Below are 17,509 nucleotides of genomic sequence, written 5' to 3'. Positions count from 1 at the left end.
TTGAAAAATTCAAATTTTCTAGCGATTTGTGAAGTTCAAAATTTCAACGGATTTGTAAATTTCAAAAATTTTAACGGTTTTGAAAAATTCAAATTTTGTAACGGTTTGTAAAGTTCAATATTTTCTAACGATTCTTTGTAAGATTCAAATTTCTTATCGGTTTTTTGTAGTTCAAAATTTTTAACGGTTCTTAGGAATTCAAATTTCTAAGAATTCTTGCGGTTTTCTAAAGTTCAATTTTCTAGCAGTTTTGTAAAGTTCAAATTCTTAACGGATCTGAAGTTTAACTGAACTGAAATGAACTTGATATTCATCAAATATTGACATTTAATCACAAATTAACGACTTTTCATAGAAATTTTATAACTGGAATTAAACGATTTTAATTCCACTTTTATATACTTAGTATATTTATAAAACATCAAGCTAGTCAGCAGCCAGCAGTTCAAACTGAAATAGATCACTAAATGAACAATAAAAAGAGAAATAAAAAGATTGAAGATTTAATTCTTAAATATTAAATCACTAATTTCTGTTTTTATTTCATTCTCATCTGTCTCATTGTATAGTAATCATTATTTTTCATCATCTCGCACAACATAAAAAGTTCAAACTTGTATAATTGTTTTTCTTTTTTGCTTTTTTTTTCAGTTCTCTTAACCGAGAATCTTTCATATTTTTTTTTATTTATTAGTTAATCATGACGTAAGAAGTTCTAGAGTAAAGATGAAAAAAAAAGAAGCATTTATTATGTTTTCGTTTAATTATCATTATGCATCTTTCGGATCATCGCGCTTCCTTTACATTCCATTAGATGAAGAAAAAAGTGATGATGCTGCCGATGACTTTTCATCTGTTAAATTATGATGAGTTGCATAATAAGAAGACGGAGCTTTCTCATACAATTCGTCCATAGACGATGATGCTAATGAAGATGGACTATTGGAATTTGTAGAGCTTGTATGTTTACGATCAAAATCATCGCCCATAACATGTGCTACAGTTGATTTCTTCGGATTTACATGAATTTCATTCATATTGATGTTACATTTCATTTTCTGTTTTGGTGCAATATAATTCATATCAAACTGCTTAAACATCTCAATATCACGTTCATCATTCTCAATATCAACCGAATTTCTGCCTTGACTCACATACTTTGCGCTTTCTAATTTATATTATTATATTTATTTATAATTCTATTACTTTTCTTTTCTGAATCTTATAAAAATAATATATTATAAGAAAAGGCATTAAAAATTACCATTTTCGGCTGGGGGAGCGTGCGGACGACTAACAAGTGTCGGTTGAATTAATAAGTCACCGAAAAGTTTTGGCGTTGTTATGTCTGAAATTAAATTTCTTGGCGTTCCGATTGGTGCTTGAGCTTTCGTTTGGTTTTGAAAAAACTTTGATTCCGTCACATTGTGAATTGTTACCTAAATTTGAATAAATAATAAATTAAAAATTATTAACGGTTTTTTACAATTTAAATTATAACGGTTTTTCAGGATTTAAAACATTTTCGCAGGAATCAAATAAATTAAAAAATTAACGGCAATAAATCTTGATTTCTCAGGCATCTCAATTTCATACATACGCACATACATTGCAAGCAGACACATAATGTTCAAAAAAAACATAAAATGTACAGGAAGATGTAATAAATTATCACTTAATAAACGTTACCTCAGAGTTCAACATTTTTCCTGGTTGTAGCCGTAAATCATCGTAATTTATCGATTGAGATGGATACGTTTGATAATTATTGGATCGATGCATGTAGTTTTCATCACAACCGGCAGCGTTATTTTGATTAAAATTAACCCCACTTCCGCCAAAATGTGAATATTGAGATGATGATGAAGATCTCATTCCATATTGATTATATGGATCTAAATGTGCATATTCTTGCTCTTTACGTCGTTGTAACACGTTCTTCATTTCACTCCCTATAACGGAGCTACATTTTGGTTGTGATTGTTCTCCATGAGAATCTGATTCGTACGGCATGAATGATGATCGATTTGATGTAGTATTGTTGTCAACTGTTGAATGAGTTACGTATGATGAATTGTTCATATAATTACTAGCATTTCCGGCATTACTTGGAACACTACTGCTACTAGCTCCAAATGCATTCTGAAATGCTGGATTACGTATTGTATACATTCCATTCTCATTCTTGATTATTGACGCTTGTTGTGGATCATTCATTGGTGATATGAATGGTGGTGTCTGTAAGTTTCTCATCATTGACATCATTGTTTCTGAATTGCCATTATTGTTACTATTATTATTAGTAGTTGTATTGTTATTATTAAAGAACATTGGATTCTTTAATGTGACCATACGCTCTCCGCCATTTGATTGTTGCTGATTTAATTTATTAGACGATCCATCATTTCCATCACCTTTTGACTTCTTTTTCTTATTCTTTTTCTTTGCATTTGAATTCATCTCATTCGGTTGATGATGCTGTTGCTGCATTTGATGATGCTTTTGAGCCGCCGCATGTGGATTACTCTCAACCATTATTATACCATTAGGATCACGACCTTGCGAGTATACCATATGATCATCTATTCCTATACGTGATGATTGTTGACCGTAATCTTGTATCGGTTGTGTAATCTGTTTAAGGAAATTTAATGTATTATTAATAACAATTTCTTATTTAAAATTGATTCCAGTGCAAGCAAGTTCATTTTAAGCGCACTAGTGATTTTGAATTTTTAGCAATTTCAAAAATTTAAAAAATGTAACGACTTTAAAAAATTCAAAAATTTAACGGGTTCATAAATTTGAATCTTGAAATATCGATAATTTTTAAATCTCAAAAAGTCGTTAAACATGACAGCCAACAAAGTGTGCCGTCATGCAACCACAAAATAATGCACAGGAAGCCAATCATAAGTGAATTGCTTTAAATTACTTACACGATTGATTGAATCTCGTTTGTTGCTTACTGCGTCATTAGTCGGTGCTACTTTTGTCAAAGTAATTCCTGGAGGCAAGCGCAATCCCTCAACTTCTACACCACGACTCAATTGATCCATAATTGAATTTGGATTTTGGTGACTAGGCTGTGCAGAAATTGTTGGCTTTTTGACATAATCTGCTGGTTTGTATACCGTCGGTTGATATTGCGGATGTAACGGAAACGATTGGACGAATGATTTCGGCGGTTCATTAACATTCTTTTGCTTCTTACTATTCTTATTCATTTGCTTGGAATCTTTAGAATTATTACTCGAAGTAGCACTTGTGACACTATCTTGTCTCTCAATTATTTTACCTTTCTGGTTAACAACATGTTGAACTTGTTGCTTCTTTTGCAAATTTTTATCATTCTTGACATTTTGCTGCGATGATTGTTGTTGATTTTGAGCTTGCTTCTTAACATTCTTAGGCTCTTCTTTCGACTTTTTATTATTCTTGGAAGTTATTTCCATGTTTGACATCTTTTCTATTATGCTATTCTCTTCCTCATCGTCATGATTACTTTCTTCCTCGTCAGTCTCGGTCGTAAACTCTTCCTCCTCATCGTCGTCATCTAAAAGCAATTTGAAAGGATTTGCTGCAAATTCTGGATCGATATAAACTTTCCTCGTCTTCTTTTTAGCTTGCTGTTCATCTACTTGAGTTAATTTACTGTTATCGTTTTCCTTCTTTATTGATTCCTGCTTCTTCTTGGCATTCTTACTATCTTTTGATGTCTTTTTAATATTCGTTTGACTATTGCTTGTTGTTAAAGCTATTTGTGGTGGCTGTAGTTGTTCCTTCTTCTTCTCAACCTTTTCACTTTTCTTATTTTCCTTTGACTTTTCATTCACTTTCTCATTAGACTGTTTCTTACTTAACTGTGGTTCCTTTTTGTTGTTATTGTTTTTACCATTTTGTTTGGCATTCTCCTGAACTTGTTGCTTTTGTTCCACAATTGTTGCTTTATCATGTCCATCACTATCGTTGTTTGACATGTAAATTTGAAGTGATCCGTTTGCATTCTGAAAAGCTGTCGGATGTAAACTTGAAGCAGGAACAAGTTGACCATTTACAAATGTGTACAATAATTGGTCTTTGTCAGGCGTTGTCCCTTTCGCCGTAACAGTAACTTGTGGTTCAGCATGTGGCAAATTAACACGCCTAATTGTGACCATTCTTTTTGCTGGATCTTCTTCGTTGCCTTTTTGTTGAATTACTAATTGTGGAATATTTTGTTGTTGAACATTAGCTGCCTGTTGTGCTTGTTGTTGTGACTGTTGAGATGTTGGAGGAGGAGGCACATGAGCTGTATTTTGTAGTGTTGCTCGAACCGGAACTGGTTTTGGAATATTTTGTTGTTGTTGTTGTGCATTTTGGACATGATTACTAGATGATGATGATGATTGTTGATGAGTGGAAGTCTGTGGTGGTTGCTTGGGCAGTGGAAGATCTGGCGCAATTAAATTCATCACGGCTTTCATCTCCAAACATTCATCAATAACGTTAAGTTCTGGATTTAACGTCTTTACGCCGTCAATAATATTTTTAACATTAGTTTCGACCTTCTTACGTTTTGTTATTAAGTCAGTTAACTTTTCTTCTGCTGCTTTTACACGTTTTGATTCCTTATTATCCTTTGACTTTCCTCTTGATGACTTCAATTGACTGATTTGATTCTGTACCTGAAAAATTGAAAATAACGGATTTTAGATATTTGAATTTTATGAAATTTTCATTTTTTCGTGGAATTCCTTCATTGACATTGATTTGTGCGAAAATTCAAAATTTGAAAGTTCGTTTAGTTTTGATCCAATTTTAAAAGGACATTAAATGTCAAGTTCAAAATCCAAAACTGTCAAAACACTTACAACTTGTACAGAATCATTGAATTTTGAAAATAATTGTGAAATTGCAAATTTCATAATTAAAAATAATATTTTTACCTGTTTAATATCAATGTTTACTTCGTGTAGATCATTATTGACGTTTTTGAGAACTTCTAATTGCTGATCAATTTGCCTTCTAACTTTGAGTTGCTGCTGTTTTGCTTTTTTAAGTAATTTCTTAGCCGCCGCTTCTTCAGCCTTTTTCTGTTCAGCTACTGCCTTACTACTTGGTCCTTCTATATACTCAATTAGATTTTCTAGTGATTTAACATTAATTTCAGTAGCATCTTGAATTTTAACGTCCTCTGGCTTGTTATTATAATTCGGTTTAATTAACGTCGTTTTCTTTTTTCGATGCTGCAGTTCCAATTCAACTTTCATTTTCATAGAACCGCCAATGGACGCACTTGTTGAGGACGATTTTGGTTGTGGCGAATTTGATGCTTCAGTACTTTTAGTCGAAGAGTGTTGTGCTTGAGTTGATGGACTTGATTTTGGAGATGATGGTGTTCCATTCTTAAGCAGTAAACTAATATTCTTTAAATTCTTTGACTTACTCGTAAAGTCCTTTTGACTTTGTAGATGATGTAGTTTTTTACGTAATCGATCACGTGCTTCCGTTGACCTTGGATTAGTTACGAGATCCTGATTTTTCCCAAATAGTGTGCAATAATAACAAACACAATCATCCTTTCCATGTTCCTCTACGGGTGATGAAGTACCAGAATGATTATGACTATGTCCATGACTGTGTCCATGATTACATTTTGTTGGTGGCTGAGAATCTGTAATAGGTTTAGCAGTTGTCACCGTTACTTGAACTTCTTTCTTTTCACCATGAATTTGTTCTAAACCTTTTACCATATCTTTGAGCATATTATGCTCTTTCTGTAGTGACTTCAATTCCGCTTCCAATTTCTTATTGCTTGCAGCTAATTTGAGCGCTTCCACAAGTGGCTTCTTAATCTCATTCTCAATGACTGCTTTCGCATTCTCAGTATCATCACTAAGAGATATTGAACTGAGCTTATCAGCGACTTCTTTCATTGAGAATTGAACTAAATCTAAAGCATTGCTTCCAGCTGAGGCAGTTATTTTCAATTCATTCAACTGCATTTCTATTGGTTCAATAGAATTTGTTGAATTTAACGAATGCGTCTCATGACTAAAACTTTTAAATAAATTTGCCAGATTAATTTGTTCAAGCCATTCAAGATCTAATACTATATCACCGCCATCATTCGGATCCATACGAAATAATGCATGAAAATATGAGAATATTATATGTTTTTGTGGAAATTTAACGTCAATTTTGAAATTTTCAGCTAATGCTGCTGCTAATCCCGCTCGTAGAGTTGGATCAGCTATTTCATCGTCATCCCAAAACATATTAAGCAATAGAAATGTATGATTTATTTCATCTGCTTCATGCATTATTTCTTTTGCAGCTGCACCGCCTTTTTTACGACAAAATTTACGAATTAAGCTCTGACTTGGAACTTTAAGGAATTTCTCACGATCACTTGGTGTCAGTGGCTGATAGATTCGTAGTAGAAATTTTGTAAAGCTTAACGGATATGATCCAATAATAAGATTTGTTGCCACTTGACATTCCATTCGCTCACATGGTGGATCATTAAAGACACAAAATATTTCAGGATGGAAACAGGTTTTCGTGTATGGCTTGCGATCCTTTAAATGTTTAAAGACACACCACGCCAAATGATAACATTCCTCATTCGTCTTTTTCTTTATCTCCGTCTTTGAATCGTCTGGAATTGCACAAATGTCCGGGACATGATTACCATCCGATATTAAGCACGCCCAACATTTACAGTTCTTATTTTTCTTCATGAACGGTTCACTTCTAATACTATTTATCACACTCAACCATACTTCATCATTCTCCGACGATACTATCCAATCTAATGCCAGTACTTGATCACTCAATGGTTTTCCAATATCCTCATCAATATCATTAAGATTTCTCATCGATTGATAAATCTGGTGAATCATACCAATTCTTTCAACACGACCAATTTGATCAGGCGTCGATTTTCGATATAGTTCTAGAGCAACGAGTGCTACTTCCCAAACTTGTCCAATTGCAGTCATTTCTTCATCAAATTTAATAAATCGATATACAAAGCTTTTATATGTTTCGGCATCCACTTGCTCCTTTAATCTCAAAATGCAGTCTGCCATTCGACTCTCAATATCGACATAAAGGAAGCGATAATACATACATTGATTCATTAATTGCCATGTTAAAGAAAACGTTTGTAAGTGCTCTCTCATTTCAATGACTAATGGTGTTTGAGTTTCTGAAATTTCAGTGATTCGATCGTATCCGTCAAGAATATCTGCAAATAAAATTTCATTATTAAAAGATCCAGTTGAGCACTAAAATTATGTCTTACAATTTAGAAATTCCTCTGGTTTATAGTACTCTTCATCGCCTTCAACACACTTTGTGATTTCTTTGATGCCTTCTCGATATGCAAGAATTATTAATGAAAGTTGAAGGCACAATAATTCAAAAAGTTGATGTTTATCGCGCGCATAAAGCATATTGAACACTATCATAAAAGTCATTTCATTTGATATTGAAAAATAACTTCCCATTGATACATGAATATTCTTTTTAACATCAATGCTGCCGTCGCTAAACCAATGAATTCCGCATGATTCAGTCAAAAGTTCCTGGTATTTCCTCTTAATAATTGAATCTTGTTCACTGGAAGTTGAAATAATGACATTGTGTAATGTTTAATAATAATAATGAAGCTGTTACTTACTCTGGTAGAAATTTATAGTAAGATCTGATAATCTCTTGAAGTTTCGACCATAATTGATTATAAGCACAATTTTCTACGTAAGTTCCTACAATTGTCTGGCGAAATATTATGCATCTATCGCATTTGCAATGAATGTTAAATGACTTCTCCGTATGCTTAGCGACTGCCTTATTGTCCTAATGATGATATTTATTAGGTAATTTAAGACAAGCACATGTTGTTTATTTACTTACATTTTCAGCATTTTTCGCCTCTTGGATTTCATTTCTTGCTAGGATTTTAACTGCACGCTGCCAAAATTGCTCATCTTTCCTAAGGATATCCACATCTGCACTCTGTTTATCCTTCTTCTTGTCCGTATCATTCGACTTTATATCCATTTGCTATTAAAATAATGAGAAATTTTGTTATTTGAAAAAAATTATTAAAGAATCGGGAAAGTCGTCTAAATTGTTTATGTCTAAGATATTTCGTCATGTCCTCAGTTGATGTCTCTTATCTGTGCGTACATTAGATATATTATCCATGACTTAAGTCCTTTATAAACACTGTTAATGCCTTAAAATATCGCTCAAATTAATTTTTTATTTTATTTTCGTATAAATTGCCTTAGTTAATGCCCCTTTGTGTTTAAAAAGTTCCGCTAAGGGGCACGACTGTGAAGAATTAAACACAATATACGCTGACTTATATGCCATGTTCAGCACAGCTGATTGTGTAAAACGAATATTAGTAAAATTAAATTATTAGAAGAATTAATTAGAACATAAAACTGTAATTTTTTAAAATTTCATCCGAGACATCATTGAAATGGACTCAAATGTCAACAAAAAATTTAAATTTTGAAAATCCGTTGTTAAAGCTAAAATTGTTTTCTTAGATGGTCTTAGGTTAATAAAATAATTTAACATAAAAACATGGATGGGATGAGTAAAAAAATGAGAAAGAAGTATAATAAATTTATGAATAGTCAAAGGAAGAGGAAGAGGAAGAATAAAAAGGTAAGGAATGCGGATAAAATAAGAATTGGCGAATATTCATAATCACCAAAATTATTCATAAATTCAAGGGGATAAACATTGCAAAAAATTGAGTAATTTTGGTGGGAAAACAGGTTGTTTGTGTAAAATAAGCTTTAATTAAGTCAACAAATTTAAAAAGTTTCTAAAATATCTCAGGTTTCATTGAAAAGTTTTATAAAAACAAATGTTTAGGCACTAAATTGTTATTCCTGTAACTCACCACATTCAATTCTGAATTCCATGGAATGCACCCCCCTTGTATTAATAGAGAAGAAAAAAAATAGTGAATATAAATAATAAAGAAAGTTTAATATCTGGTGATGCATTAAAATGAGTTTTAATCAGCGAAACTTAAACCCAAATATTTGGGAAGCACAGCGACAAAATAATCCACAACAGTTCATTAATAATCAACAAAATTTTTATGGAAATAACAGCAATTTTCCTCCTCGACCAAATTTTCATTCACAGCAAAATCAGTTAAGGCCACTACTGAATCTGCCACAAATACCTGGTCAACATGATCAGCATCAAAATTATCGGAATTTCAATAATAATAATCAGGATTTTGTACGGAATAATAATAATAGAGGACGACAAAATTTTCAGTAAGATCCAATAAATGTCATCCATGATAAATATTCAGTAGCTAATAACTAATTATTATTAATTTTTACTTCTAGTAACCACAATCAACCAAAGTGGCAAAATAGGGGAAGTGATAACAAAGATTCTCGATTTAATGACTCAACAAAAGATAATACAAATAATGGTGAACGGTAATAAGTCAATGAATACATTCTAAGGACACATCATGTTATTAAAAATTGATTATTTAACAATTTTAGGTATTCGAGAGAGCCATCGGCTGAAAATTCTCAAAATCCACAACAAAATGACGATTCTAGGCCGAAAAGTCTTGTGGAACATTTAAAATCGACCATGAAAAAGATACCGAGGAGTAAATCACAAGAAAATCCAGCAAATGAGAGTATTGATGCTTGTGCTAAGAATGCATCAAAAAAATTACTTAGTCAACTCAAAACTATGGATAAAGATAATGTGAAAGAATTAATTAATAATCCAAAACAGCCACACAGAAAAGCTGTTTTGAATATTCAGGCAAGAGAAAAATTGCGTGAAGGAATGAGAAAACAGCTAAAAACACTTGGTGCTGAAGATTATCAAGAAGTGTCATTCGATGCTGTTGAAAGTGTTAATTATGAGAATATTCCCGAGACCTTAATTGCACAGATTGGTCGTACTGTTGATATGGATTTAGGTGTTGAAGATATGGACTTACAGCCCGACATGGATGATGAAACTGTCGAGGATAAGGACATAGAAGTGGTTACAAAAAATTTAGGAAATGATTTCCTTTATGGATCAGAAATGCTGTTAATGAACGGCTTCAATTTGCTTGGTGAAAGTGAAAATGAGGCCGATTTAAAAATTCCAGAAGAAAGATTCTTTCCACCACCACTTCCCGCAGAACCAATTAATCGACCGCCAGAGCCAGTACCGCCACCTGAAAAGCCACCAATTCAAAGATTCGATGATTGGGAAATCGAAACAGCTCGAAATCCTGATCCGCCTAATGTTAATAAAATTAAAACAATACCCGTCATTGTAAGTCATCCCATACCACCAATACAATCTTTACCTCCTCAACTACCATCAACAAATATTATTAATAATAATGTATCAAAGAAACCACATGAGAATCCTCTCCTTATTTCACTTAGTGAAGCTAAAGATCAAATTCCATCGACTACAAATAATAGTACTAGCATTAGAAATAGTACAAATAATATTGGAACTAGTTCTTTAGCGGATAATAAACTCATCAAAGTACATTCATCACCTTCTCAAGATTCCTTTAAAACGCCATCAATTCCTGATCCAATTACATCTACTCCATTCTCAAATGATGGAAGTAAAACGCCATTTAACGACAGTAAGTCATTTAATGACAGTGGCAAGACCCCATTTGCTGATGGTGGAAAAACGCCATTTATTGGATCAGAAACGCCTTTCATCGGCTCTGAAACTCCTTTTGTAGGCTCAGAAACGCCTAATATTGGTTCCGAAACACCTTTTGTTGGCTCTGAAACTCCATTTATTGGAAGTGCTGACGATAAAAATATTTTCGAGACACCAAAACGTCAAAAAGTGCCGGATGATAAAAAGCCAGTCATAGAAAACACTCCTGGAAGCGACTCAACGAAACCTGATGAGAGTAAGTATCCTTATTGATCAGTTCCAGTAGATGAGATAATTTTCATGATCTTTCATTAATATTTTAGGTACAGAGTCGCGTTCAGGACAAAGAGCGAATGAAACATATGGCGAATATCGTAGACGATTAGCAAATAATGGTGAAGAGGAACCGAGCATCCAAAAGGATGATTTCAATAAGCCAACAAAACGTCCACCACCTGCACCTAAACGAAATCCACAAAACAAAGAATTGGACGACGATAATCGAAGTCCAGCACATAATGATAAGAGCAACTGGATGTCTAGTAACAGGAATAACAATAATAACAATAACAGTAATGAAAATAATAACAGAAAGTCTCGGTTTGAGATGAACAGAGCGAGGGAAAAGAATAACAGGAATAATGATAGGAACGATAGAAATAATTTTAAGAATAATAGGAACAATTCGCCAAGGAATGCACCAGTCAGTCCGTGGGACACATCACGTGATAGAGATCGTGAGGATATGCGTGATGCATTCAATTATCGATTCGATAATAGCAATAGTTCAAATAATAATACAGAAGGTGGTGAAATTGATCGATTATCAAACCTTCTCAATCCAAAACCAGTTCAGTTCAAAGGCTCATTTAATAAGCGCTCAGGTTTTAGTAATAATAAAAGCAGTCGAGATTTCGTGGATGAAAGGAGAGATTTTATACCCGAACGAAGTCGAGAAAGAACTCCAGTCAATAATTCTGTTGAACGAGAAATATTCGATGTAAGTTCACCAAATGATGCACGACCTTGCTATCATACATTAAAGAAAATCATCGAAATTGAGACAGAAATCAATCGAATTCATGACAAAATTCACGGAATCGACAAAGTCATTTCGAATCTACAAACAGAACGTATTGGATATCAAAAATCATTTACGAGATTGCAACATGATAAGAAGATATTACTTGATAATTTAGCAAAACGAGCTATGGCCAATGACAAGGATACAAATGAGAGAACAACATCAAGAGAACGTGAGAAGGACAAAGAGAAAGACACGTCAATTGAGATAAGACCACATAAAGAAATTAAAAAGGAAAAGGATACAAGTACTAAGAGTAAGAACACCGAACCTGTCGTGGAACAAAAGAAACGTAAAGTTGATGATTGGCCACAACCCTCAATAGCTGATGATGAGAGTAAAAAGAAGAAAAAGTACACAATAGAAGAGGAACCAAAATCTGCAGCTCAAAAGGCTAAAGAGAAGGAAGAGGAGGAAAGACGGAAACGAATTGAAGAAATTCGACGACAGAAACAGCTCCGACGTGAAAAAGAGGAAGCAGAACGACGAAAATTGGAAGAAGAAGCTAATAAGGAATCAAATGATAAGATTCTGATCATTAACCGAGAGAAAGTACATGCAAAACTTAAGGAACGTGAGAAAGAGAAGAGAAAGGAACAAAATATTCAGTCATCATCATCATCACCATCACCTCCAAAACCATCGCCTAAAAAATCAAAGATTGATATTCATTTATTCTCGTCAGATGAAGTCATAGATCCAGTAGATGTAAAAATGAAAAAGTTCAAGATTGAGTTCTTGAAGCTGTCATTAAAACAAACTATTCTGGATCAGTATCAATCTGGAAAATGTCCAGAAATTGATATTAATGAGCTGCCTAGTGCATCATCCAGTAAAACTTCTATTAAAAGTGATAAATCTGTTGATGATATAAGTAAAATTATTAAAAAGGAAGCTGAGCAATCAAATAAGCAATCTAAGTCAGAATTACCAATCTTGCCTAGTAAAACATCCGTTACATCACTAACATCTGTGACTAGTATTGATAAAGATCCTTTAGCAATGGACGATAATGAAGAAATTGTAAATCCACCGACACCTGGAAGTAATTTGACCTTAAATGAGGATAATGATACAAATGCATCGGATCAAGCTAATAGTGATCAAGACTACTCAGAATGGACGGGCAATTTCGAATCTCACAATCAGCCAATTGTTCATATACAAAATATTAATGGAAAGCATATGGTGTGTGCAGCTGAAGACGGCAAATTATACAAATATCGTCTTAATAATGGAAAATGTGATGCCATTTTTAGCAAGCACACTGAAATATGTAATTCATTTTTATATGAAGATACTGACAAAACTATTTACACAGCTTCATCTGACGGCTATGTTTATAGATTAAAACTTAAGGTAAGGCAGTGAGAATGCTCATTTTTATTATTTACCAGTTTTTAACCATTTTCTGAAATTTAAAAATTTAACGGCTTTCAAAAATTTGAAAAATTACACATCATAAATTTGGAAATTTACATATCAAAAAAGCCGTTAAAAATTTGAATTTTTGAAAGTCGTTAAGCATTAAAATTTTAAATAACATTTTAATGGATTTATAATTGCTATTATTAATGTGCTTATAATGTCTGTGACAAGCTACTAGATCATTAATAAATTCCTTTCTTTTTCTTTCGCAGTTATTTGATTCAATCGCATCAAAACATTTTAATGAACCTTTACAAGTAATTGAAAAATCAAAATATGCTTTATATGTGGGCGCCAAAAGTGGAAATATTTATAAACTTAAACTTGACGTAAGTATCTTTTTTGCTAAAAGATCTATTTAAAAATAGCAAAGCTAACAAAAAAAAATGTCTTCAATTTTAGTTAAGTGATGAAGAAATTGAGCCTTTATGTTGCGTAGATGCATTGATCCTTTGTATGCGATCAGCAAAGGAAGGATCGAGGAATATTCTATTGATATCGTCTCGAATGAATGCAATACAAGTACGTGATGCAAATGAAGGACTGTTGTTAAGAACACTGTCTGATGACTTGACCGGTGTTAGTATTTATGATATGCTTCTTGAGGGTAGTACAATTTATTGCGGTAGCAATTTACACGAAATATTTGCTATTGATTTTACGGTAAGTTATCATTTACGCCTCAATTAAGTATTATTTATTAATTGTGTGTGTTAATTAATTTATAGACTGGTGCCTTGAAGAAGAAGCGCAGCATGAGCGGTGCAGGAGCTATATGTGTACGAATATACAAAGAAAATCTTATTGTAGCTTGCTACGATGGAAATATTTATATCTTTGATTTAAATGCTGATGATGACGCTTGTAATATTACTGGACCATCAAATATGCTTTTAGCTATGGATCTCTGGGATGACAAAGTATGCCTTATATTCAATTATTCTAAAAATAATACTAATAATTAATTTAATTAATTCCAGATTATTGCATCTACAAAAGATAAGACACTCAAAATTATGAATATTCCAACCTGAATAATTGCTTAAATCAATTAAGCATGTAATGTGTCTCATGAGATACACATTGAATGTGTGTGGAAGTTCTATATGAAATATTTAGTTTTATCTTTGCTATAATTTAAAACCATTTTAATGAAAGGAAAATAAATCACAAACAAAAAAATGTAAATTAAAATATCATGTAGAAATAATAAAACGACACAAGAATTACATATATTTAATTTTTTTCGTGCTTTAATTTATGTCGTTGGCTCAATTTCAAAACTTGAGACTAATTGCATTTAAATGTTATTTTTTTTACAATTTTAAGTTGTCGACCTTAAACGAATTTTAGCAATTAAAATTTTAACGGTTTTCAAAAATTCAAATCAAAAACAAACTCAGTTCATAAAAATTCAAAATTAGAAAGTCCGTTATGAATTTAAATTTAAAGTGACCGTTAAATTTTTAGAAATTTTATGGTAAAATATCAGTTTATTCATAAGGATAAGTTAACAAAAATAGTTACAACTACCATAATATTAAGTATAATGAATCTTTATATAATAATTATGGATTATTAACAACCAATTGTACCAAATCTGCCTTCTTTAACTTAGTCAATCCACTAACATTTTTGAATTTCAAATAATCCTTAAGCATGTCATTGGTAAGGCTCTTTATGTCATTTTTCTTGCATAATTCATGAACCAAATCGAAGTTTATGTCTTCAGCAGCTCTCTTCTTTCCTGGAGGTCCATCAGTACTTTTTGGAGCTTTCCTTTTTGTTGTTGATGCTTCCTCAAATCCACCAAATATGTCTGACAAAGTAGCAACAAATTTGCCTATTCTGTCTTCTTGTAACTTAGTATCAGGCATAGTCGTATCCTCAAACTCTTCAGGATCTTCATTAAATTCAATTTCCTCTAATTTATTGTAGATTTTTGCAATGACTGGATTTCTAAAGTACATTGGATCATAATTGACTGTCAATTTGGACATAACAGATGCCATTGCCTTATCAATAGCTTCGTCTTCTTCACACTCTTCTTCTGTGTCCTTAACAATAAATTTTGAGACATCTCGGATGTCTTCAGTGTATGGAAGGAATTCCAACAAAAATCCATCATTTGTATACAGATCCTCATTTTCTTCTACAGGTATCATGACTGCCAGTTCTGGATAACTTTTGAGTCGCATAGAGAAGGCACAGTATACAATTTTATTCGATTTAAGGCATGTCTCCCATAAAGCACGAAACATTTTTGTGGAATTTTTGATGTGCTTGTCATTTGGGAAAACAAAGTAGCAACTGCGCTTATGATTTATTGGATTGAACGACTCCTTTGGCTTAAATCCTAAAATTTTGACCTTTGGTTGGATGACTTGCTTCATTTCGTAAACTTCCAGTGGTGTAAATTTGACCTTTCTGCCACCAATTTCAAGGTACTTAACAGACTTATCTGCTGTTAATTTCTGGTCAAAATTTATTTCTGCTTCAATGTCATTCTCAGCTTCCTCAAGTTTTCCATATTTGAAGTTACGATGCGATCGAACAACTTCCTTAGACTTTCGGTCAATCATTACTGGCTTTGGTTCCTTTGTCTTACTTAATTGTGAATAAATTCCGACACCGAATTTTGCTTTGTCAGAAATTTCAACTGTTAAGTACGAAAGTGCTCTACAGCGAGGATCATGAAGCATAAATTTAGTCTTTAATGTTTGAACATCAAATGTAAATGTTGGATCAAGTGCATCAACTTCGGTGTCCATGACTTTTGACATAAGTTCTGTATAGAACTTTTCAATATCAAAATCACGTCGCATTGGACATAACTCAAAATGCATTTTTAAATACTGTAAATCTTTGGCCTTTGCCATTGCTTCATTATAAAGCACTGAATTCAGATCATGTGGAATTTGATTGTCTGTTATCCAGAAGACAGTAAGGGAATGTACTTTTGATCCACAATGAGATACGAGCGAGTTACACAGCCATAGAACGTCTGAGATTTTTGCATTATTTGAATGACCATATCTGTTATCAAAGTCATTGTAGTCGTCGGATTCTTTAGTGTTTTTGATAAAACGAATTGAATCTGCTTCCACTTTATGTAAAGGCATAAACACTGCACAGTTGCTTGGTGCAATAATTGATGAATCCATTGCATCTTTTGGATCCGGTGATTTTTCTGTGTTGTAGAATATTATGCCATTCTAAATGGACATTTTAATTAGCACTTGTTTTAAGTAATCGATAGAAGTAACAACTTACCAAATCCTTGACTGATCGTCGGACTTTTTCTCGAAAAGCTAGATCCAGTGCACTCAAAGTAACATCAATTGGTGATATTTTATTATTCTCTGTTTCTATAACTTTTTCGAACATAGATTTAGAGACATCAATGACGAACAGCACTAGAAATAATAGAACAATTAACTTAATGTTTGAGAAAAATAAATTAAAATTCTTACCAAGATCCTTCCCATCATATACGAATTTCTGATCATTGTCTTCATCGTCACTGTCGTAATTATGGTCAAATGTAAAGTTTAGAGCCATATTTGACACCAATTATCCCGTACTTTCTTTGATAAATTAATTTTTTATAGCATAAACTTTTGCGCGGTATTGTGAAATTATAAGTTGTTGTTTTGTTTCATTTTCAGGAATGAATTCTTTGGAAAACGGAACTAAGGCAGAGTTGATGATTGTGGTAGTTTTTGTAATTCTGTTGTAGAACTTGTGGATGCATTTTATGATCATTATTAATAAATTATTATTGTCAATATAACCTCATTACTGGATGTCTAAACTGGATCATCTGATTTTAATCTATTGGTATTTCAAGGAAGATACTGAAAAGAATGTTGGAATGCTTTGCGACATGTTTTTTTGATCAGCCTTCAATCTATTTTGGTTGTTCATTCATAAAAAATAAACATAATGTATTATTTGCTTCATAGCTATTTTTGGGGGTTCAACAGGAAAGCGGGGGTGTGATGATATTTCTTTATAGTAATCTTGTGATCAACAATTAAAATTCCCAATCTAAATAAAGCATAGAATGAAATCATAATTATAGCAATGACCGCAATATAATCACAAGAATTTTCCCCGTAGGCTTTTCCTTCGAATTTTCCCATTTTTCATGTTTGGAGAATTTTGTTTACTACCAGTTGGAACTCATCAGCACAAACATTTTCATTCATAAAAATTCCAAATTGGTTGATCTATTTCAGGAAAGTGATCTGCTCATTGGGAAAAATCAATAAATGAAAATGCGTGAAAATGTCCGAAAACATAAGTAACAGAAATGAAAAA

The 17,509-nt window shown here is 32.7% G+C and overlaps 3 protein-coding genes across 4 annotated transcripts; 1 reads left to right on the top strand and 2 right to left on the bottom strand.

Moving 5' to 3' along the window:
• Positions 1-502: 502 nt before the first annotated feature.
• On the bottom strand, positions 503-8,318 carry LOC139088844 (SUN domain-containing protein 2). Its single transcript, XM_070638157.1, has 9 exons — positions 8,179-8,318; positions 7,903-8,052; positions 7,670-7,845; positions 7,292-7,608; positions 4,929-7,234; positions 2,940-4,667; positions 1,690-2,634; positions 1,265-1,439; positions 503-1,168 (listed from the first exon to the last, which is right to left on the bottom strand). The coding sequence occupies exons 1-9, from the start codon at positions 8,194-8,196 to the stop codon at positions 801-803; spliced, it is 6,183 nt and encodes a 2,060-aa protein (XP_070494258.1). The 5' UTR covers positions 8,197-8,318; the 3' UTR covers positions 503-800.
• Positions 8,319-8,531: 213 nt separating this feature from the next.
• Positions 8,532-14,417, top strand: LOC139088869 (uncharacterized). 2 transcript variants are annotated; one of them, XM_070638191.1, is made up of 9 exons: positions 8,532-8,670; positions 9,163-9,299; positions 9,375-9,470; positions 9,540-10,930; positions 10,998-13,117; positions 13,399-13,515; positions 13,589-13,849; positions 13,915-14,106; positions 14,167-14,417. In XM_070638191.1, exons 1-9 carry the CDS (start codon positions 8,587-8,589, stop codon positions 14,218-14,220), a joined length of 4,452 nt encoding a protein of 1,483 aa, XP_070494292.1. In that variant the 5' UTR covers positions 8,532-8,586; the 3' UTR covers positions 14,221-14,417. The 2 variants fall into 2 exon arrangements, with proteins under 2 accessions (XP_070494292.1, XP_070494291.1); XM_070638190.1 differs by lacking the exon at positions 8,532-8,670 and having other exon boundaries at positions 8,914-9,299.
• A 251-nt stretch (positions 14,418-14,668) lies between these two features.
• On the bottom strand, positions 14,669-16,848 carry Irbp (Inverted repeat-binding protein). Its single transcript, XM_070638211.1, has 3 exons — positions 16,660-16,848; positions 16,460-16,602; positions 14,669-16,401 (listed from the first exon to the last, which is right to left on the bottom strand). Exons 1-3 carry the CDS (start codon positions 16,745-16,747, stop codon positions 14,755-14,757), a joined length of 1,878 nt encoding a protein of 625 aa, XP_070494312.1. The 5' UTR covers positions 16,748-16,848; the 3' UTR covers positions 14,669-14,754.
• Positions 16,849-17,509: the final 661 nt, after the last annotated feature.

The sequence above is a fragment of the Chironomus tepperi genome, unplaced genomic scaffold, assembly GCF_022539635.2.
Source record: "Chironomus tepperi strain 1889 unplaced genomic scaffold, CSIRO-AGI_Ctep_v1 contig_171, whole genome shotgun sequence".
In the NCBI taxonomy this organism is placed as follows: domain Eukaryota; kingdom Metazoa; phylum Arthropoda; class Insecta; order Diptera; family Chironomidae; genus Chironomus; species Chironomus tepperi.
Note: the sequence above shows the minus strand (reverse complement) of the source record. Positions and strands in the feature narration are given on the sequence as shown.